The following is a 24,194-nucleotide window of genomic DNA, read 5'->3' as shown; positions in this document are numbered from 1 at the left end:
ATAGCCCCGTTACCTAATCAGTACTGCGCATTTTCTGTTACACCCGGTCACCACTTTGAGTTGGGATTGGACCCAGGGCCGTCTTTCCAGCATTGTAGGCCCTGGGCAAAGCAATGTACTGGGCCCCTGCGCACCGACCCACTGAAATGAAAACTAAAACTTTCAGTAAAATTAAACATATAAGAATTAGCAAGAATTATAGCAAGAATTAATAGCAAGAATTATAGCAAGAATTATAGCAAGAATTAATAGCAAGAATTATCGCAAGAATTATAGCAAGAACTAGAACTGCCACTTTAAAACTGCTGGCAGTGATGACCGGTTTACTCGCACCCACTTTTGATGCAACCCCACTGTTGATACAACCCCACTTTTGATACAACCCCACTTGTGATACAACCCCACTTTCATTGGACATGCTTTGACACAACCCCCTTGGATACAACCCCGACACACACACACACACACACACACACACACACACACACACACACACACACACACACACACACACACACACACATCCCCCCTACACCCTCCCACACACACACCCACACCCCTCCCCCCACACGCACACCCCTCCACACACACACACACACACACCAACCCCCCCTCCACATACACAAACACATCCCACCCCCAACACACACACACACACACACACACACACACACACACACACACACACACATCCACACCCACACACAAACACACATATCCACACACACACCCACACACAAACACCCCCACACCCCTCCCTCCACACACCCACACATATCCACACAAACGCACATCCCCTTCCACCCCACCCCCTCCCCCCACATACACACACACACACACACACACACACAAACACACGCACACATCTCTACACCCCCCCCCCCCACCCCAACACACACACACATGCACACACAAATCCCCCCACCCCTAACACACACAAACACACGCACACATCCCCCCTATCCCCACCACACCCTCCTCCCATACGCACACCCCCTCTAAACACACATACACACACACATCAACCCCCCCCCCCCACCTACACACACACACACACACACACACACACATATCCCCCCCACCCCTAACACACACACAAACACACGCATACATCCCCCCACCCCCACACACCACACACACACACACATGCACACACACAACACACACACATACATACACACATCCCCCTACCCCCACCCACACCCCTCCCCCCAAACACACACACACACACACACACACCAACCCCCCCCCCCCCCCCCCACCTACACACACACATCCCTCCACCCCCACACACACACACATCCCCCCTACACACACACACACACATACACCCCACCCCCAACACACACCACACACACACACATATCCACACACACACACACACAAACACGCGCACACACCCTCCCCCCACACGCACACACATATCCAGACAAATGCACAACCCCCTCCCCCGCCCCCCAAGACACATCCCACACACACATCCCCTGACACCCCCCCCCCCCCCACACACAACACACATCCCCACACACACACACATTCCCCCTACCCCCCACCCACATACACACACATACACACACACAAACACATGCACACGTCCTCCCACCCCCCACCCCCAACACACACACACACACACACACACACACACACACACACACACACACACACATCCCCCCCACCCCTAACACACACACATGCACACATCCCCCCCACCCCCAACACACACACACACACACACACAAACACACACACATACCCCCACCCCTAACACACACACAAACACATGCACACATCCCCCCACCCCACCCCAACCCTAACACACATGCACACACACACAAACACCCGCACACCCCTCCCCCCACACGCACACACACACCCCCCCTACACACACACACGCTTATTTTTCAAGATATGCAGGTTGCAAGGTCAGACATATATATGGTGGCGGCCATCTTGGATTTGACGTGGCGACTCAATTTTCAATAGCGTTCTTCCTTATGCCTAGATACACCCACGCACCAAATTAGAGTTGGTTCTTTGCTTATTTTTCAAGATATTTCCCGCTCACAAAGTTCAGACGTAGATATGGTGGCGGCCATCTTGGATTTTGACGTGGCGACCCAATTTACGATAGCGTTCTTCCTTATGCCTAGATACACCCACACACCAAATTAGAAGTTGGTGCTTTGCTTATTTTTCAAGATATTCCGCTCACAAGGTTCAGACATATATATGGTGGCGGCCATCTTGGATTTTGACGTGGCGACCCAATTTTCGATAGCGTTCTTCCTTGTGCCTAGGTACACCCACACACCAAATTAGACGTTGCTACTTCGCTTATTTTTCAGGATATGCAGGTTGCAAGGTCAGACATATATATGGTGGTGGCCATCTTGGATTTTGACGTGGCGACCCAATTTTCGATAGCGTTCTTCCTTGTGCCTAGATACACCCACACACCAAATTAGAAGTTGCTACTTTGCTTATTTTTCAAGATATGCAGGTTGCAAGGTTCAGACATACATGGTGGCGGCCATCTTGGATTTTGCAGTGGCGACCCAATTTTCAATAGCTGGCGCATGCGCAGATGGGTTGCACTGCGATGCCACTGAAAAGCGACTGAGAAAACCGCGCATGCGCAGATCGCGGACATGATTCATTTCGATTTCTATCTTTATTTAATTTCCGAAAAGACGTCTGCATTCGAAAATCGCGTGATGACGTCACGGCGTAAATGCATTTCTTCATATAACTTCAGATCGGCTGGATGGATTTTGACGAAATAAACGGCATCGTGTAGGGCATTTATTTGCGCAAATTTCAAGACCAATTACGACCATGACAGCCATTTCCTTCTCGCACAGCACCAAACATTCCAATGCGTCAATCCCGCCAACCCTGCGCATGCGCAGGTGGTGCAACGAAGCACTTAAACGCTGAAAAAATCGCGCATGCGCAAATGGAAGCGCTGGAGCGCAAGGTCACGTGTGGACGCGTACGTAATATGTGGATGGATGTTTGTACATACGCAAATGGGCCACTGTATTTTCGTGTATTACGTACGCGCTTTGATGGGCTTACTTTCAGTGAAATACGATCGAGTTAAAAATAGTCAAAATTTGAGCAAATCTGTTTCATTCGTTTGTTAATATGCCTCATCTATTGACAAATCTGCAATTATAATTTTTTTTGAAGTTCAAATGACTGCGGGAGATCGCGTTATCGTGAGCATGTTCTGGAAAGACAAAATGGTGTGTTTCTTCTTCTTTCAAAAATAAAGACTTATAGCTTCGCGACCGTACATCCAATCATCTTGAAAGTTTGCAAACCTGTTTCGCTTGATGAGAGCCACATTGCATTAAAAATTCAAGTCGATCCATGCAGTGGTTCAAGAGTTACAAGCTTTTTAAAATTTAAACTTCCATTATTTATTGCGGCCAAACCATGTGACTTATCAAAACGTCTCAAGTAACGATGAAACATCCCCCCATGAGGAACATTTGTGTAAAGTTTCCACTCGATATCTCCACAAATTATGGAGGTGATTCCATTTCTAGTTTGAAATTTTAGAACGTCATAACTCTGAAACCACGTGTCGGATGACGTCGTGCTCGCTGCCTTTTTTGTTCGTCATGGGTATGCGAATATGCATGCCAAGTTTGGGCTCGATCCATTCAGCCGTTGCGGAGAAAAAGGGTTTTTTGTGTTTTTTCATGGAAAACAAGATGGCGGCCGAACCATGTGACGTATGACTTCGAAAATTTTCGCATTCTGAGTTTTTTTTTAACTAAGCATCTGGGGAAAAAATCCCATTTTCGGGGATGAAAATTTTTTGTTTGACGAATTCTTACCTCTTAACGTTAGCATTTTTAATATACTCGATACACATGTCTTTTGTTCCCATTGAAGAGTTCTTTAGAATGAGCCATTCCTCAAATTTTTCCATTGAGCCGTTGCGGAGATACAGAGGGGAAAAGTTGAATTTTTTTACAAGATGGCGCCCACACCACGTGACCTATGACGTCATAATTAGCATGAAAAAATTATAGGAGCCGAGAGGATCATTTGATGAAAATTTCCTGTCAATCTGACCAGCGGTTGCTGAGAACATTAATTATGAAGTTTTCGGAGGTGCAAAATAGGGCGGAAGAATAATAATAATAAGAAAAACTCTAGCAGTAATAATAGGTTACTCTCCATTTATGGAGAGTAAACCTAATTAATAGCAAGAATTATAGCAATTATAGCAAGAATTAATAGCAAGAATTAATAGCAAGAATTATAGCAATTATAGCAAGAATTAATAGCAAGAATTAATAGCAAGAATTATAGCTAGAATTAATCAACACAAACGTTTGCGACATTTCTTTGCAGAGAATTGTTTTCTAATTGGTTGTAAATCAATGTTCTTCAGGATGTCATTACTCCCACCAGGGAGTAATGCATTCGATTGTGTGTGTTTGTGTGTGTGTGTGTGTGTGTGTGTGTGTGTGTGTGTGTGTGTGTGTGTGTGTGTGTGTGTGTGTGTGTATGTGTGTGTGTGTGCGCATATGTGTGTTCGTGTGTTTGTGAACAAGATATCTGGAAAAGTTCTGAACGGCTTTGGATGAAAGTTGGTGGGATGATTGCCCTTGCGATAAGGAAGAATTGATTCGTTTTTGGTGAAGCTCAGGATATTATTCCGGATCCAGGAATTTTTTTGGGGAATTTTGTTTGGGAAATTTTCTTTCTGTTTTCCTTTAAAAACCATTTTCTCTGCAATAATTGGAGCGATTGAGAGAAAATTTTCACCATAGGAGGGACTCGGTCTGTAGAATATTTTAATGGTAATTATGACGTCACAGGTCACGTGGTTCGGCCGCCATATTGTTTTGATTGAAAAACATTAAAATCCAATTTTCTCCAAAACGCCTGAACAGATCGAGGCCAAACTTTGCAGGCAGAATCGAATACCCATGACAAACAAAAACGTCAGCGACCATGACGTCATGCATCACATGGTTTCAGAGTTATGACGTTTTTAAGCACAAACCTTTAAAACCTAGCTCCTCCCTCATTTGTGATCCAATCGAGGGGAAACTTCACAGATCTGTTCAGCATATCAGTCTACTAAAATGTCCTTTTGGAATTTGCGATATGTCACGTGGTTTGGCAGACATCGTTAATTAAACGCAAATAATAAAAACATCTATATCTCTTGAACAACTTCATTGATCGACGTGAAACTTCATACTGTAGTAGAAGTCATGAAGAGTAACAAGTGTGCAAAATTTGAAGATGATTGGATGTACGGTTTGGAAGCTAGAAGTTGTTATTCCGTGAAGAAGAAGTCTTCGACTGTGGACGATTAATTATTATTTATCACATGTGCAGACTTGCAGGCATCATTTGACACAATGTCCCGGGTTAATTTGAACCTCAAATAAAATTATAATTCCAGATTTGTCAATGGCTGAGGTATATTAATAAACGAATAAAACAGATTTGACAAAATTCCAACTTTTTTTTTTAAAAGATCGCATATTCACCCAGGGTTGTGAGAGGCTGAAGAAGAAGAAACCTCGCATGGGCTTCCCAGACCAAATAAATAATTCTGGTTCTGGCTCTGCGACTTTCAGGTTTATTACTCCCGCCAGGGAGTAATGCATTCGATCGTGTCCGTCCGTGTGTGTGTGTGTGTGTGTGTGTGTGTGTGTGTGTGTGTGTTCGTATGTTCGTGTGTTTGTAAACAAGATATCTGGAAAAGTTCTGAACGGATTTGGATGAAAGTTGGTGGGATGATTGGCCTTGGGATAAGGAAGAATTGATTCGTTTTTGGTGAAGCTCAGGATATTATTTGGGGTCCAGGAATTTTTTGGGGGAATTTTTTGGGAAAGATTTTTTCTGTTTTACTGCAATAAAGCTTTTATTCTTATTCTTAAATGATGTTTTTCTCCTCCAATTCCGAGATATATCAAAATAAATTCTGTGACAGTTAGGGCCTACTTTCTTTTTCAGTTATTGTTTTGGGGAGAGGGGATGTTGAACAAAACGTATTATTCCAACTGGACCCACGGCGGGAGTATGCGCTCTACTGAGTGGCGTTCTAATTTTCCATGCACATGAGTGAAAGCCAGTTCAAACGTTACTGTCTTATTGTGCTGCGAAGCTGATTCTTTGTTGGTTTCAATCTTGAAAATGAGCGTTCACCCATACAGTTGGTCACCATCATGCACATGAACACTCTGAGTGCAATTTCAACATTGGGAAACACAGATTTCAAGTTATCTGAAATTAGTTTGCTGTACACCGCAGGGAGAGTCTCACATTCTTCATCGTGGACCACGTAGTGCCTTAGCTGCTTGCATTCATTTAGAAGTTCACCGTAATCAAAGTCTTCATGGTACACATTAGCCAATTTTTCACACTTTTTGTTTTGCTCATCAGAATCAATAATTTGCTTTCAATTGACCGAAGAAGGACAACAGATTTCCATTCCATTCGTAGGCTTCTGCACATTTTGTCAGGTCAGAGCTCAGAGAGTCCAGAATAGAAAGGAATGTTTCCAACTTGAATTTTTCACTTTTGTGCAGAAGTATCTTTTCCGCTGATCCATCATATTGTTGTGGATATGAGAATGGTTTTTTTTGTTTTGTTGTTGTAGTGTAAATTGTTGTAAAGATCACCCTTTGTAAATGTCATGTTCCTTGTAAATACCTACGTAGTGTAAAGATAAAAAGGGCGTCTCGGTAGTTATTCCATAAACACCACATTGCAGCACCCGATAAAACCCTTGTTCAGTAGCTTATATCTTATTATGTGTCTTAGGGTAAGGCCATGTCTCCCATTAATTTAAATACTCCATTGTACCAAGTGAAATAAGAGTAGCTCCCCTTTCATTTCATTTCAATGGCCAACTGCATTTTGGGCGGTTTTCTTCAACCACCATTGGCCACGAGGCAGGGTTGGGGAAGAAAGGCGTGTCTCCACCTCGTCATAGAGGGGAGGAGTGAGCCAGCCCCGAACAACCAACCGAGCACGAGGGGTTTGGTGTGAGAGGGCGGAGGAAGAGCGATCGGGGAGGTTCGCAAAGGTTCAAGGGTGGGGCTATATATAACCCATGAGAGACGCCCCCAGGAGAGAGGCGCTTTTACAGAGACAAAGAGATGAGCTTTTACAAAGACGAGAGATGAGTCCAAGGAAAGAGCTGGGTCGTCAGAAGAGATGCGCTTTTACTGAGACAAGGAGATGAGCCTGAAAAGAGAGGTCCATGACAAGAGCTGAGTTGGTCGTCAGGGGTGGTCAGTGGTTGCGTTGAGTGGTTGCGTTGGAGAAAGAGTGGTTGGACAAAAGAAAGAGAGAGGAGAGAACCCGTCACGCCAGACCCCCCACCAGCGCGTCGGCTCCGACCGTGATCCGACCCGCGAACCGACCCGTGATCCCGCACACACGACAGGATCGGTGGCATCAGCGGCCGTCGAGGTCCAGCCCGACGTCCCGTGCGGGATCAAGCTCCAGCCAGCTCCGTGCCGTCCTCCCCCTCCAGCCACACACCTCCTTCCAGCCAATCCACTCTGCAATTCCCCGTGTGAGTCGTCTTTGTTTGTTCTGTCCTGGGTAGTAACTAAGTCTGTATAAGCTAGTAATCTTCACTGTGTGACCTGCGTCTCATGTTCCCTATAAATAATCGTGACTGCTCTTTTTGCTTATGTGTGTAAATAATAATAAATCCCGTTACTCTTCTGTACGTCTTCTTCCTCTTTGCATTTGGTCGCTTTAGAGTTTTCCAGATTGAGTAGCTGTGGCGCGATACGGCCAACGTTGGGTAAATCGGGTTTTAGTCGGGGAATAACTGTTCGGCCGCGGTTACACCACCGCTCGGTAAAAATAACATCTAATCCGCGGACCGTAACAATATATAATAAGATATGTGGCGTGCTCTATTCTAAGATATAGTATTTTGTATCATTTAGTAATTTCTCCTAAAAATCATGGGGCCCCTAAAATCATGAGGCCCTTGGGTAGCTGCCCAGCATGCCCATGCGTTAAGACGGCTCTGGTTGGACCTGGATATCATATATACACATTGGGGAAGAGGAGAGGGGTTTGGAGGAAGAGATTTCCATCTTCCCAGCAGAAGTTAGGGCACGAATTTGTACTTTGTTCAAGGTGCCACTCATACCTGGCCTACTCTTTGCGAAGGACACCGCAAGATCTTTAACATCCACCAATGAATGCTCATTCACAGACCCTGGTGTTGGGCTAGCGGCTAGGGTGCCGGCTTAGGATCCTAGGATCCTGGGTTCGAATCCCGGTCGATCGCTGAATTAACGCCAGGGGGGTTGACTCAGCCTGTCATCCTTCCGAGGTCGGCTAATTGAGTACCAGTTCACTGGTAATTCCCTGTTTGTCATTAAAGGCGGCAAAAAGGGTTGGCGTCAGGAAGGGCATCCGGCCGTAAAACATTGCTTCAAAAAGGGGACCGAAAAACAACAACAACCACGGTTCCCGAAAAAGGCCAACCCCCGCTTTGCGGGGAAAAATGGCCTCTAAAGGTGGTTATTTATATATATATAATGAATGCCAACAGATGGGGCGCCCAGTTTTACGTCCATCTGAGGCACTTTAATTATTGGACCACCCTGCCAGTGAAACATCAGGATAGAAGAAGAAGAACCACCTTTAGAGGCCATTTTCCCCCGCAGAGCAGGGGTTGGCCTTTTACGGGCACCTTGGTCCCATTTTTGAAGCAATGTTTTATGGCCGGATGCCCTTCTGCCGCCAACCCTGTTAGTCGCCTCTTGCGACACACAGGGAATTACCAGTGAACTGGTACTCAATTTGCCGACCTCAGAAGGATGACAGGCTGAATCAATCCCCCCTGGTGTTAATTCAGGGATCAACCGGGATTCAAACCCAGGATCCTAGGATCCCGAGCCGGCACCCTAACCGCTAAGCCAACACCAGGATGACAGATTATATTTGGGCCGAGATTCGAACCCAGACTGGGCAGCTTCGAAGCGAGTCTGCATACCTCTAGGTCATCCTGCCAGCCCCCATAGAGCATTACCTCCGACTATTACCCAAAAGAAACAACATACAATAGCCACATACAGTCACGTGAAAAAGTAAGTACACACCATGTAAAGTTTTAGTCCGTGGGCTGAGTAGGGTTTACATGCACCCCCCACCCACAACTTAACTTCCCGGGTATGTCCATGTACCCCCCACCCTAGGGGTTAGGAAAAACCATGTTAACAGAAAAAAAACTCATTCCCTCATAGTTTGACCTCTGGTGACCTCATTAGTGACCTCATTTGCATATAACACATATCATTGTAAAGAGTGTCCCAGGATAAACATTTTGAGGGGTCATATGCAACCATAGGATGACTAGGTAAAAAGTTATGGCCATTTGAATTTCGCCTACCCCTAATTTTCGGAAATCACTGACAGGGGGGGGGAGGGGTAACATCAAAATATGCGTGGGAGGTACCTTGGGAATGAGTTTTTTTTCTGTTAACATGGTTTTTCCTAACCCCTAGGGTGGGGGGTTCATGGACATACCCGGGAAGTTAAGTTGTGGGGGGGGGGGGGGGGGGGGGAGGGGTGCATGTAAACCCAACTCAGCCCATGGACTATTTTGACTTTTTCAACATATTTCAACATACAGCTATTTGATCTTCATTTCAACAATATTGACAGATAAAGGTGATATAATATAAGAAATATCATGAAACATTTACATTTTGTAGTCCATTGTATAATTCAAATAAACATAAATGCAAATTTCGCATGTGGAAAAAGTAAGTACACCCTTGGCTCTAATAGGTGGTATTGCCCCCTTTGGCAGAAACAACCTCAAGTAGGCGTTTCTTATAGTTATAACTGTCTACCATTCTCTGACATCGACTGGGAGAAATTTTTGCCCACTCCTCCATGCAGAATTCTTTCAGCTGTGCGATGTTTTGCATGCACAGCTCGTTTCAAATCACCCCACAACATCTCGATGGGATTTCGATCCGGGCTTTGACTTGGCTATTCCAGAACCCTCCATTTCTTTCTTTTCAGCCATTCCTTGGTGGCTTTACTGGTATGTTTAGGGTCCCTGCTCTTAAATGTTGTGTGCTCTCAAGTGTGTGTGTGCTTCCCCTTCTCTTGTCTTCTGCTCCCTCTTTTTATATATTTTGCTTGTCTGGTTGATTTGTTTGTGAAGTAAATGTCAGTTCTTTCACGAGCCTCGATTCAGTATACAAATTGTCATGTTGCAAGGCACACCTTCGGTTGAGCTTCAACTTTCTGACAGATGGCCTCACATTATCCTCAAGCACCCTCTGGTACAATGAAGAATTCATAGTGGATTCTATGATGGTGAGCTGCCCAGGCCCTGATGCAGCAAAGCTGCCCCAAACCATAATATTTCCACCACCATGCTTTACAGTTGGTATCAGGTTCTTGTGGTCAAATGCTGTCTTTGGTTTTTGCCAAACATGTGTTCTGGTACTGTGGCCAAATAGCTCTACCTTTGACTCATCTGTCCAGAGCACATTGTTCCAGAAGTGCTGGTCTTTGCCTAGGTGTTGATTGGCAAACTTTAGTCTTGCCCTGATGATATTTCCGGAAAGCAAAGGTTTCCTCCTGGCACACCTCCCATGTAGATCAAATTTGTGCAGCCTCTTTCTAATGGTAGACTCGTGCACTTTGACATCAACAGTGGCAAGAGCTACCTAGAGATCCCGTGATGACATTCTAGGGTTCTTAGAGACTTCTTTCAGCATCTTGCGGTCTGCTCTCGGGCTGAACTTGCTGGGGCGGCCTGGCCTGAACAAGTTGGCAGTTGTTTGGAATCTTCTCCACTTGTAGATGATCTTCCGGACAGTCGAATGATTCATTTCAAAATCTTTGGAGATCTTTTTAAATCCCTTCCCAGACTCGTCGGCATCTATAACCCTCTTTCTGAAGGCCTCAGAGAGCTCTTTGATCGAGGCATGGTGACGCCGCACACTTCAACAACAAAGAGCAAACCAAACTAAATGTCTGAGGTTTAAATAAGACAGGTTCCTCCAAGATCCTCTCTAATGATGTTCTAATCATTTGCACCTGAGCTGGTGCACCTGATTCTAATTTTAGGCATTTGAAGTAGTGATAAATGTAGGGGTGTACTTACTTTTTCCACATGCGAAATTTGCATTTATGTTTATTTAAATTATACAATGGACTACAAAATGTAAATGTTTCATGATGTTTGTTATATTATATCACCTTTATCTATCAATATTGTTGAAATGAACATCAAATAGCTGTATGTTGAAATATGTTGAAAAAGTCAAAACTTTACATGGGGTGTATTTACTTTTTCACATGACTGTATATTCTTGAATAGCTATCTGAAGCTCAGGGTGGTGAGTGCTTATAGTTATACCTATACAGGACATCAGTGTCCTTCCTTCGTATGAAATGCCCTGCTGAATGTGGTGAGAAAGGTGGCGCCATTTTGTGATGTTGTTGCTACCCAGAGTCCCCAGGTCAGAGCGGCACTTCCTCCAAGCTCAGTGGCTGCGTTTGTCTCGTCTTAACAGTTTTGTGTGTTGTGTCGCTTTTTATAGTCTGTTCATGTATGTGTGTGTGGCAGCTTCACTAGGAGCCTTAGATCATGTAATGTGAAAACAATAATCAAGAAAGTAGATAGGATTTGAAGTTGGGATTTCAGCATGGTGAAGTACTCAGAGGGGAATACTAAACAGGCCATCCCAAAACGTTTCAACCAGCGAACCAGACTTTGACAGACCTGTGTCAGCTATAGGTCTATCAGCACGACAAAAGAGTTGATTCAAAGTTTATGTGAAAAGGACCTTTGCCCGAGCCCTTAAGGTTGGAGGAAACCATAAATGTAAGGTAGAGAGGAAACAAATAGTGGACAGGGAAGATATGGAAGACAGGGAGCAAAAAGGAAAGGACTGAAAAGGTAATGTACAGGGAGGTAAGAAATTCTGCCATGTTTTTGTGTCCTTAATGTGCACATGAAGCTTGGTGTTGGCTTAACGGTTAAGGTGGCTGGCTTAAGATATTAGGGCCCTGTGTTTGAGTTTGTGTCTGCCGTTGAATTAACACCAGGTGGGTTGACTCAGCCTGTCATCGTTCCGACCTTGGGAAAAATGAGTGCCAGCTTACTGGGAAGAATGAGCCATTCGAGTATCCTACGCCGGAGTGGCGACCCGTCCAGGATTGTGTCCCCCAGCAAAGGAAAAACATCTGAATATGCAAAATGAGTGATTCTTCTTCTTAATATGTACATGAATTATATGGTGTTGCACATGGTGTCTTTTTAAAGTGTAGGAGATTGTGTGCAAGTACCCTGGACGAATTCAAATTCCGTTACCTATACAGCACGTGGCAATGGTGTGGCAACCTATCCAGAATTGTCTCTGGGCCAGTAGTGATCACGACTTGTCATGAGCACACCAATTTTCTGTGAAAAAATGGGCCTAACTTGATTTTGACCTCGTGTTGGTATGCAACAGGTAGCACGTGACCAGATGAGTCATTGCAATCTGAAGTTGAGGCAAACGACTGGCCTCATGCAGTACTGCCTCGAAGTGATGAAGGAGAACGACCCACCTGGCTTCCTGCTGGTAAGCCTTGTGCTATGTCTTGATGAATCTCGGAATATTTCCATCATTGTGGTTGTTCAGATTAATTAATTATTATTTATTGATTAATTTGTGTCTGGTGTTGGGCTAGCGGCTAGAGTGCCGGCTTAGGATCCTAGGATCCTGGGTTCGAATCTCGGTCGATCGCCGAATTAATGCCAGGGGGGTTGACTCAGCCTGTCATCCTTCCGAGGTCGGCTAATTGAGTACCAGTTCACTGGTAATTCCCTGTTTGTCGTTGAAGGCGGCAAAAAGGGTTGGCGTCAGGAAGGGCATCCGGCCGTAAAACATTGCTTCAAAAAGGGGACCAAAAAAAACAACAACTACCACGGTCCCCGAAAAGGCACGGTCCCCGAAAAGGCCAACCCCCGCTTTGCGGGGAAAAATGGCCTCTAAACGGTGGTTTTTTTTTATTGTGGTTGTTCAGATTACAAGTATTAACCAAAACAGCACTTGTAGAGTGCATAGTCGTGCCTCACGTGCACATTCTGCACAAAAATAGGAAAATAAGATAAGAAAGAATAAAACAAAATAAAAATTTTATATATATTGTTGCGGAACCCAACGTCGGCCTCGGATCCCTTCTCGAGGGGGGATTAGTCCCCTCATTTGTGACTGACCGACGTGGTCCCTGAAGCTGCACCGCGACCTCCGGAAAGGCTGGTGAGCAGCTTCGTTCGCGACCGCGGATAAGATGGTAATTTGCCGAGCGGATGGCAGCCGCGGCACGAACTGTTAACAATGACTAGACCCGATTCTCAAACGTTGGCCAAATCGTGCCACAGGTATTCAATGGGGAAAAGACAACAACGACGGATGTAGAGGAAAGAAAGGCAAAGGGTAAGAAATACAAATATGATTTATTTACTATTTACACAATTGAAAGCAACCAAGGAGGAGGAAGTATAATAAAATAAAAACAGAAGAAGAAGAAACAGTGCAAATTAGCTTACCTATAAACAGTCTTACTTAACCCAGGACAGAACAAACAAAGACAGACTCACACGAATGGGGAATGAAGGCAGGAACAATTGGCTGGAAGGAGAGGATGGTCCAGGTGGTCCACAGAGCTGGAAGGATGCGGGTCCTGTTCGTGTAAACGGCAAGGCTCGAGGTGAGCGGCCGCCGACCCTCCTCAATCTGGTTCGCACGGCGGCGTTGCTTCGTAGCAGCGGGTCGAAACTGCCGTCAAAGCTCAACTCAACTGCGGTGGACTCGGCTGCGGTGGACTCAGCTGCGGTGGACTCAACTGTGGTGGACTCAACTGTGGTGGACTCAGCTGCGGTGGACTCAACTGTGGTGGACTCAACTGTGGTGGACTCAGCTGCGGTGGACTCAACTGCGGTGGACTCAACTGCGGTTTGTTCACAAGCTGCGGTGGACTCTTTTGTGCGTCTCTCTCCGAAGCTCACCTCACCTCCTCTGGACTTATCTCAGGCGCATCTCGTGGTGGGGGCGTCTCCCACGGGTTATATAGGCCACACCCTTTAAACTTCGCGAACCTACTCGATGGTTCTCCCCACGCCCTCTCAAAGCCAAACCCCTCGTTCTGGGTTGGTCGGCAAGGGCTGGCTCACTCCTCCCCTCTATGACGAGGTGGAGACCCGCCTTTCTTCTCCGAGCCGGAGCACATGGCAATGGCGGCGAATGCAGTTGGCAATCGAGGCTTTAGGATTGGGAATGAAAGGGAATCGAAATGAAAGGGAATCTACTCTATTTGAATTCGGTGCAATGGAGTATTAATTAATGGAAGACAAAGCCTTAACCTAATACACAGAATAAGGAAATAACTACCAACAAGCAGGAAATCTATAATTGGCTAACGCGATTGTATATGACCCAACTAAGGGACGCCCTTTGACCTTTATACACAACTGGAGGAAGGAGGGTGATATTTTTACAACAATAAAAAAAACACGATTCTCATTTCCACAACAATATATATATATATGGCTACATCATGCCTTCTGCACTTCTCCTATAACATGCTACTATTATGGCCCATATGCCCTATTATGTCACATACGTTGCTGTTATCCATAGCTTCATTCATTGTTGATGAATTATGAGGATATTTGAACAACCACTTTTGTGGAAATTAAGTCTAAATTGCATCAATGAAGGTGAATATGAAAACAATTTCAAACTATATTCAACATGGATTGTCGATCATATGTATGAAGTTTCACATCGATCTGTTAAACTGTTCTGGTGAAGAAATGTTTTTAATGTTTTTATTTCCAATCCAATATGGCCTCTACACCACGTGACCAATGGCGTCATACATTTCATTATTCATCCACATCGGGTCGTAAATCAGATATATGAAGTTTCAGTTTTTTCGGATAAGGATTTCGATTCAACCAATTATGGCTGGAATACCACTTCACTGATGATGCCATTGTTGTCATTCTATATATCCCATGCGGAGATTATGACATACACCAAGTTTAAATTTTTTTCCATTGAGCTGTTTTGGAGTAAAAGATGTCCAAATTTTTTCCTTTAATCCAATATGACTGCCATAGCATATGATCTATGTATGATGTCAGCATTATCAATAAAATATGATCAATGGGTAGTCGCTTCTCTGTTTAAAGTTTCGCATCGATCAGACACGTGGTTGCCTAGAAAAACACTTTTAAAAAGAAAAAGAAAATATATAGACACGGACATAAACACACACACACACACACACACACACACACACACACACACACACACACACACACACACACACACACACACACTACAATATTCTTGCAAACCCCTTCGAGTGAGATGAAAAAGGAAATAAAACCACAAACTTGCTTCTCAAAGATCACATGTAATTTCTCACATGATCTCGTAGGAATCTGATAAGATCTCATCAAATTTCACTGGAGATTTTGAAAAGGTTCATATTGAGTTGTGGTTCTTGCTGGACCAGTATGAAGTTAATCATTCTTATTTAGGAAGAAACATAAACAAAAGGGTGCAGCATTTAATGGTACTGTACTTCCATTATTGTCATTGAGTGAGCACTTATTTGGTCGCAGATAGCGGAAGCATTGACTCGTCGCCTGCAGCACCATACAGAGCAGTGGAGTGCCTTGGGATTTGAGGCACGAGTCACCGCAGGTCTGGACTTGGTGTTGGACAGTGAACCACTTTTACAGTCTATTCACCAGCTGGATTTCACGCAGCGGCACGGTGAGAATTATTTTACGATCCTGCTTGATCTGACGTCTGCGTTTATGTAAAACATAGAAAGCCCTCCTGTCGTGAAAGGCTCGACAAAACATCATCATGCAACTTTGGAGGTCGTTTCTTAATTTTTTTTGTAACTTAAAACAAATATGGCTGCAATTCCAAAGTAAATATTTTGGGGAAAATAGGTTTCATTGTCAGTTATTTTGCCTTGTGCCAATGAGGAGAGGATCAGAACACCAACGGGTTTGGTAATACACAATCCACGTTTATTTGGGGAGCGGTAAAACACACGACCAAGTTGGTCAGAAACACAGAAGCGGGAACAAACGACTCAACAGTGACACCTAGCTGCAGTCAACCCAACTAACATATATACAGTCACGTGAAAAAGTAAGTACACCGCATGTAAAGTTTTGTCTTTTTCAACATATTTCAACATACAGCTATTTGATCTTCATTTCAACAATATTGATAGATAAAGTTGATATAATATAACAAATATCATGAAACATTTACATTTTGTAGTCCATTGTATAATTCAAATAAACATAAATGCAAATTTCGCATGTGGAAAAAGTAAGTACACCCTTGGCTCTAATAGGTGATATTGCCCACTTTGGCAGAAACAACCTCAAGTAGGCGTTTTTTATAACTGTCTACCAGCCTCTGACATTGAGTGGGAGAAATTTTTTCCCACTCCTCCATGCAGAATTCTTTCAGCTGTGCAATGTTTGAGGGGTTTCTTGCAAGCACAGCTCGTTTCAAATCCCCCCACAACATCTCGATGGGATTTCGATCCGGGCTTTGACTTGGCCATTCCAAAACCCTCCATTTCTTTCTTTTCAGCCATTCCTTGGTGGATTTACTGGTACGTTTAGGGTCATTGTCATGTTGCAAGGTCCACGTTCAGTTGAGTTTCAACTTTCCGACAGATGGCCTCACATTATCCTCAAGCACCCTCTGGTACAATGAAGAATTCATAGTGGATTCTATGATGGTGAGCTGCCCAGGCCCTGATGCAGCAAAGCTGCCCCAAACCATAATATTTCCACCACCATGCTTTACAGTTGGTATGAGGTTATTGGGGTCAAATGCTGTCTTTGGTTTTCGCCAAACATGTCTTCTGGTACTGTGGCCAAATAGCTCTACCTTTGACTCATCTGTCCAGAACACATTGTTCCAGAAGTGCTGGTCTTTGCCTCGGTGAGCATTTGCCATTCATTGGCAAACTTTAGTCTTGCCCTGATGTTCTTTCTGGACAGCAAAGGTTTCCTCCTGGCACACCTCCCATGTAGATCAAATTTATGCAGCCTCTTTCTAATGGTAGACTCGTGCACTTTGACATCAACCGTGGCAAGAGCTACCTGTAGGTCCCGTGATGACATTCTGGGGTTTTTAGAGACTTCTTTCAGCATCTTGGGGTCTGCTCTCGGGCTGCACTTGCTGGGGCGGCCTGGCCTGAACAAGTTGGCAGTTGTTTGGAATCTTCCCCACTTGTAGATGATCTTCCGGACAGTCGAATGATTGATTTCAAATTGTTTGGAGATCTTTTTAAATCCCTTCCCAGACTCGTAGACATCTATAACCTTCTTTCTGAAGGCCTCAGAGAGCTCTTTTGATCTAGGCATGGTGACACCGCACACTTAAACAACAAAGAGCAAACCAAACTAAATGTCTGATGTTTAAATAAGACAGGTTCCTCCAAGATCCTCTCTAACGATGTTCTAATCATTTGCACCTGAGCTGGTGCACCTGATTCTAATTTTAGGTATTTGAAGTAGTGATAAATGTAGGGGTGTACTTACTTTTTCCACATGCGATATATGCATTTATGTTTATTTAAATTATACAATGGACTTCAAAATGTAAATGTTTCATGATATTTGTTATATTATATCACCTTTATCTATCAATATTGTTGAAATGAAGATCAAATAGCTGTATGTTGAAATATGTTGGAAAAGTCAAAACTTTACATGGGGTGTACTTACTTTTTCACCTGACTGTATATATAGAGATAAATATGCGAATAGTGGGGCATTGTTTCAATGGAAAAAGGGGGGCATAGGTTCCCTAGTCGCGAAAATCCGCGAATAGTGAGGACCAAACCACGAGTGGCGAGGCAAAATCCTGAGAATGTCGAAGATAATCCGCAAATGTCGATGAAAGTCCCGGAAATGGTGAGACAAATCCCGCTAATGTAGACGAAAATCCGCCCAGGTCGACGAAAATCCACCAAGGTCGACTAAAATCCGCTAAGATCGACTACAATCCGCCAAGGTCAACATAAATCCGCCAAGGTCGACGAAAATCCGCCAAGGTCGACGAAAATCCACCAAGGTCGACTAAAATCTGCTGAGATCGACTACAATCCGCCAAGGTCGACAAAATCCGCCAAGGTCGACGAAAATCCACCAAGGTCGACGAAAATCCACCAAGGTCGACGAAAATCCCACCTAGGTCGACGAAAATCCACCAAATGTATGCCGCGGCATTGTTTCAATGGGGAAAAGGGGGATATGTTATAGGTTCCCGGCGGTTCCTGATTCAAAGAGGAACATTTTAATAGTCTAAAATGTTTTCGAACCCAAATGCACATGATTACAGTTTCACAAAAATGCTTACAAAAAAAACAAAAACACAACACCAGGTACCATTTCCAATTTATTGAAGGAATGCACTTACAGTTTATTAAAAGTGCTTAACCATACCATACCATGAAAGAAAAAAAAACCCACAACAACATCATGTAACGTTTAAAATTTATATTCTACAAACACACGCAACTTTCAAATGATGACGACGATGGTGATGATGATAATGGTGATGAATTAAAATCTCATGAATTCCTCGAACTCTGAGGATGACCCAAATGATAGTCCTGCAATGTCGTACACTGAGGGAGAGGCAGGACAGACAGCAGTTGAGGGTGTTGGTGAGGATGCTGGTGAGGACACTGAGAGGACGGCAGGAAAGGAGGGTGATGGTGGTGTTGAGTTGGAGGGAGCAGGGTGAACGAAATGGGTAATGGAGAGCTGCCTGGCAGATTGCCGCAGGTTTCGATGCAGCTCTTTGTAGGGGAGAAGCAAATCATCCAAACCCCTCTTGAACTTGAGGTACCTCTCCATGACTGGGTCAGCATCTTCCAACTTGTCGATAAGCGCCCGCATGCCATGCAGCAACTCATCCAAGAACTGGACTGTGAGGTTAGACCTCGGCACCTCTTCCTCATCACTGCCTGCCTCCTCCTCCTCGGAAACCGTTATAATGGCCTCCAACTCCTCCTCAGTGAGGTTGTCGCCATGTGAGGCAATGTGAGCCTCCAACTCCTCAGGCTACATGTCATCAAACCCTTCCTCTCCCAACTGCCATGCCAACCTGACAATCACATGCCTCTCCTCATTGTTATCGGAAAAGCCAGTAAAGTTTCTGATTGCCTGTGGCCGCAGGTTGTGCCTCCTGCGGATGGTGGAGGCTCTCACCTCATCCAGCGACTCCTTGATGGTGCCGATGCAGTGGGTAATGTTGAAATCCTTCCACCACTGCCCGACGGCGAGCCCTGTGTTGGATTCCATTACATCCAAAATGCGGCGAAAGGTGCGACGGGTGTATTACGTTTTAAACGTTGAAATCACACCTTGGTCGAGTGGCTGGATGAGGGAGGTGGTGTTGGGCAGCAAGAAGATCACCTCGACATTCTGGTGAGCTACGTTCAGGTTTGCGGGGTGGCCAGGAGCGTTGTCCAGGAGCAAGACAACCTGGAACAGAAGGTTTTTGCCCACCATGTACCTCTCCACCTGAGGGACAAAACAATTATGGAACCAGTCCAGAAAGATTGCTGTCGTCACCCAGGCTTTCCTGTTGGCCCTCAAAAACACGGCAGAGTTTGCTTGTTCTTGCCCTTGAGAGCACGTGGGTTCAGGGAATGGTACAACATCATGGGTTTCAGCATGAGGTCCCCTTTTGTGTTTGCACAGAGGAGAAGAGATACCCGGTCCTTGGCAGCCTTGAATCCCGATGCAGTCTCTTTGCGTTTCGAGCTGAAAGTTCTCGTGGGCATCTTTTTCCAGAAGAGGCCAGTCCCGTCATTGTTGAACACCTGCTCTGTGAGGTATCCCTTCTCTTTGATCAGCCTCGCGAGTTGAGCAGGGATCGCTTTTGCCACCTCGTGGTTCGTAGAGGTACGCTCCCCGAAGACGTTCACATTTTTGAGACAGTACCGCTCCTTGAAACGATGCAACCACCCCCTGCTTGCAGTGAATGAAGTCGCACTGCTTGTACCGTCATCGCTCGGTGCATCACTCATGCTGGCACCACCCGCGCCAGGCAGATGATCATAAATTCGTTTTTCCTTTTCGCGAATAAGAGGTCCACTCAAAGGCATTCTTTTCTGCATGTTGTCCTCGATCCATATGCTGAGAGCCTTCTCCATCCTTTCTATGTGGACCTCCCGGACATGGGTGACCACCTTCGTACTTGATACAGCACTCGCTGAAATACTGTCACGAATCACCTTCTCGTTCTTCCGTATGTAGCGAACAGTGGATTAGTTGACGCCATAATGCCTGCCCACAGAGGCCGCACTCTCTCCTCTCGAAAGCCGGTTGAGTAGCTCCACATTCTGGCTAAGGCTCATCACTTTCTTCTGACACTTGATAGTCAACGCTTCTCCGGCACTGGTCTTGCGCTTGGGAGCCATTATTGAATGATGAGCAGAGCAAGTCAAAAACACAGGTCAAAGCAATGGGACAAGAACAATGATCGAAATCGAGGTCAGTCTGTATATGAAGGATTGAGAGCATTGTGGGTATCGAGCCTATCTGCTATTTTCAAGACGTAATAGATTTAATGAAGCATTTGCATTCTATAATTTGCGGGGTTGACATGTTTTTGTAGCTGATGGAACATCCCCCGAAGCGTTTTCATTGTGTAACATCTCTGATGATGCTTTACCGTAAATTGCAAACTGTAATAGATTTAATGAAGCGTTTGCTTTCTAAAATTCACGGAGTTGACTTGTTTACACATCTAGTGCTATATCCCGCGAATACGCGGCCGCAAAAGCCATGAAAACGCATGTCACACAGGAGGTCATGCTCACGGCTTGTAGATGTTTTTTTTTTACGTATGTCCAGCTGCTTTTTGCATTGCTGGTAAAGGATGGGTTTTATAAATGTGCCAAGCTAGCGGCTCGTGAATTTTTTTTTTTGCGCCCTTGAAAAACAGCGAATTCGCGGAACATGGCCGCGAATAGGGGAAAAGAAAACCGCAATTTCGCAGAACACAGCCGCGAAAAGGGGAAAAAAAACACGAATATGCAGGACATTTTTCCGTGAATAGAGAAACATGTCACATTTGTATCAACTGTGAATACGCGGATTCCCCGAATAGCGGGGTCCGACTGTATATAAAACCGAAAAACACGGTCCGTGAATCCGTACGTCTGGGAAGCCGTGAAACTGTCTAATTAATTACGTACTGTTTGAACGCCGGTTGCATCCTGGCTATTAATTATCTACGTCTATTAATTACGAGTTGTTGGAATATACCTTTCGACCCTTTAGACTGCTGAGATCCCTTAGATTAGACGCTTGAAGACCCTTTAGGTCCCGCAAGACCCTTAAGACCACGAAGACCCCAAATAACCCAAAGACGCTGAAAGACTCAAAAGACCCTGAGGACCCAAAATAACCGGAAGACACCGAAGACCCCAGTAAAGCCGTGAAGTTGTGATTATGTGTCTATTAATTACGTACTGTTTGAGCACCGGTTGCATCCTGTCTATTAATTATGTACGTCTATTAATTATGTATTGTTGGAACATACCTTTCAACCCTTTTTTTTTTTTTTTTTTTTTTTTTTTTTTTTTTTTTTTTTTTTTTTTTTTGTATACAATATCGAGGCTCGTGAAAGAGCGAACATTAATCACACAGAAAGACAAACCGACACATAAAACATATAACATAGGGAGCGGTAGACAAGATGGGGAGAGAGGGGGAAGGACACAAACACAACATTTGAGAGCAGGGACCGAGAGACATGGAGACATCGAGAGATCTGAGAGAGGGCGAGGGCTTTGGGGGGGGGGGGCGTGGGAAGGGGGCAGTGGGAGAGGTATAAAACATATGGACACTGCCAGGACTTCCAGGAAAGAAGTTGGAATTTCAAACAAGGTGGATCTGGGGTGAATTAGCGGGGGTAGAAAAGATCAAGGTTTTGGATGGGGGAAGATAAGAGATGGTGGTGAACAGCTGTTTTAAAGACCTGGAGGGAGGAGTGGGATTGAAGGGAGTGAGGGAGTTTGTTCCAGAGGCGGGAGAAAAGAGGAATGAAAGAGTGAAGGTGAGCGGAGAGCCGAGATTTCGGCAGTTTAACCATCAGAGGGTTGCTGGCAGATCTTGTGCGACCTGTAGGAATATTTGGGGGACAGAGCACAGAGAGAGCTGGGGGTGCAAGGCCGGAGAGGAGTCGGTAGAAGACAGAAAGACCACCTACCTGCCTGCGGTGAGTGAGTGAAAGGCCCTCAGAGATAGCTTCATCGCGGGAGATTCCAATAATTCTGAAAGCTTTGGTTTCAACAGCGTGAAGCCGAGCTAGGTGTGAGGTAGGAGCACCGGCCCATAGGGGAGAACAGTATTCCATTGAGCTGCGGATGAAAGCCTTGTATGTGGTGAGGAGCTCAGGTGTGCCGAGGAAGGACTTCGCACGACGGAGGATGCCCAGTCGGCGACTGGCTTTGGAGGCCAGCTTGGAAATGTGGTTTTCCCAAGAAAGATCATGGCAGATAGTGAGACCCAAAATCTTGAGCGACAGAACTTCTTGGAGAGGATTGTTGAGAAAGTAGATGGGAGGGTTGTCCAGTCGATCTTTTCGGAGAGACATAGTAAGAGTGTGAGATTTGTCAGGATTGAAAGACATGTTCCACTTGTTTGACCAGTCTGTGATTTTGTCCAGGTCTTCAGAGAGTGAGGAGGCAGCAGACTGCCGATCTGAGGGAAGAGGAATGGAGCGGCAGAGAGTGGAGTCATCAGCAAAGAGATAGAGAGGATTTTCGAGAGAGTCAGAGAGATCATTGATGAAGACCAGAAAAAGCACGGGGCCCAGAACACTGCCTTGGGGAACTCCAGCCTGAACAGGAAGAGGAGATGAGAGAAACCCATTCAGGGCCACACGTTGACGACGACTAGAGAGGAAGTCCGCCAGCCATGCGTGGAGATTTCCATGGATACCAAAGGAGGAGAGTTTGGTGAGCAGAGCGGGGTGCCAGACCGTGTCGAAGGCACGTGATATGTCGAGGGAGACAGCTCTAATTTCCTGTTTGGCATTGAGGACCTCCATCCATTGTTGAGACAGCAGAAGCAGCATGTCCAGAGTAGAGTGACCTGGTCTGAAACCAAATTGATGATCAGAGATCAAGCCATTGGAGAAGAGGAAAGATTTCATATCAGAAGCAATGATGGATTCCATGACTTTGCTGATAATTGGGAGAAGGCTGATTGGTCTGTAGTTGCTAGGATCTGTTTTTGCACCTTTTTTGTGCAAAGCGGTGATGTTGGCTGATTTCCAAGCAGATGGCAGTTGACCTTGAGCAAAAGAGAGGGTGAAGAGAACAGAGAGAGGGTGAGATAGAGCAGCAGAGCAGGATTTTAGGACCCGTGGGCTGATGCCGTCGGGTCCAGTTGCAGAATCAGAGTCGAGGGTTGACAGAAACTTTTCCACCTTGTCAGGAGGAAAGGACACGGAGTCCAGGAGCAGCAGGGTACGACTGGGTATGGTGGGTACAGAGAGGGATGGGTTTGGGACACAAGATTTAGAGGCAAACACAGAGTTGAGGCATTCAGCTTTTTCACGTGCGGAGTCAGCTGTGTAGCCGTTTGAGGTAAGGGAGGGGATGGAGGGGGAACAAACACCAGAAACGGATTTGACCAGACGCCACCAGGATTTGGAAGAGGGAGACAGATAAGAGAGTTCGGTCTTGAGAACGGAGAGATATTGTTTCCTGGCTCTCCTGAGGGTGGACACACACTTGTTTCGGGCTTTGTGAAAGGAAATGAGATTTCCTTCCGTTGGATTTGCTTTCCAGGAGACGAAGGCAAGTTGTTTCTGGGCAACAGCCTCACCACAAGATTCCGTGTACCATGGACGGGAGGAAGGGTATGACAACTGAAGACGAGATGGGATAAATCTGTGCATGAGAGAGAGCAATTTACTTTGGAAGAATTCCCAGGATGAGTTGATGTCAGAGGTGGTAGAGATGGGAGACCAGTCCAGATGATTGATGGCTGCTTGAAGACCGTGCCAGTTGGCCTGAGTGAAATGCCAGACTCGTCGACGCTGAGCAGGCTCCCTGAGGATGGTCAGAGAGATGTCCACTTT

The 24,194-nt window shown here is 45.3% G+C and overlaps 1 protein-coding gene across 2 annotated transcripts in view; it reads left to right on the top strand.

Moving 5' to 3' along the window:
- Positions 1–24,194, top strand: part of TRIM9 (tripartite motif containing 9) — a 137,192-nt gene that overhangs the window by 99,721 nt on the left and 13,277 nt on the right. For both annotated transcript variants that reach the window (XM_078780866.1, XM_078780869.1), the window contains exons 5-6: positions 12,498–12,608; positions 15,665–15,818. In XM_078780866.1, coding sequence (XP_078636992.1) covers positions 12,498–12,608; positions 15,665–15,818 — 265 coding nt within the window. The remainder of the gene's footprint in view (positions 1–12,497; positions 12,609–15,664; positions 15,819–24,194) is intronic.

Source organism: Myxine glutinosa, chromosome 1 (assembly GCF_964187855.1).
Source record: "Myxine glutinosa chromosome 1, kmMyxGlut1.1, whole genome shotgun sequence".
Classification (NCBI taxonomy): domain Eukaryota; kingdom Metazoa; phylum Chordata; class Myxini; order Myxiniformes; family Myxinidae; genus Myxine; species Myxine glutinosa.
The sequence above is the reverse complement of the archived record's forward strand: the minus strand, read 5'-3'. Positions and strand labels throughout refer to the sequence as shown.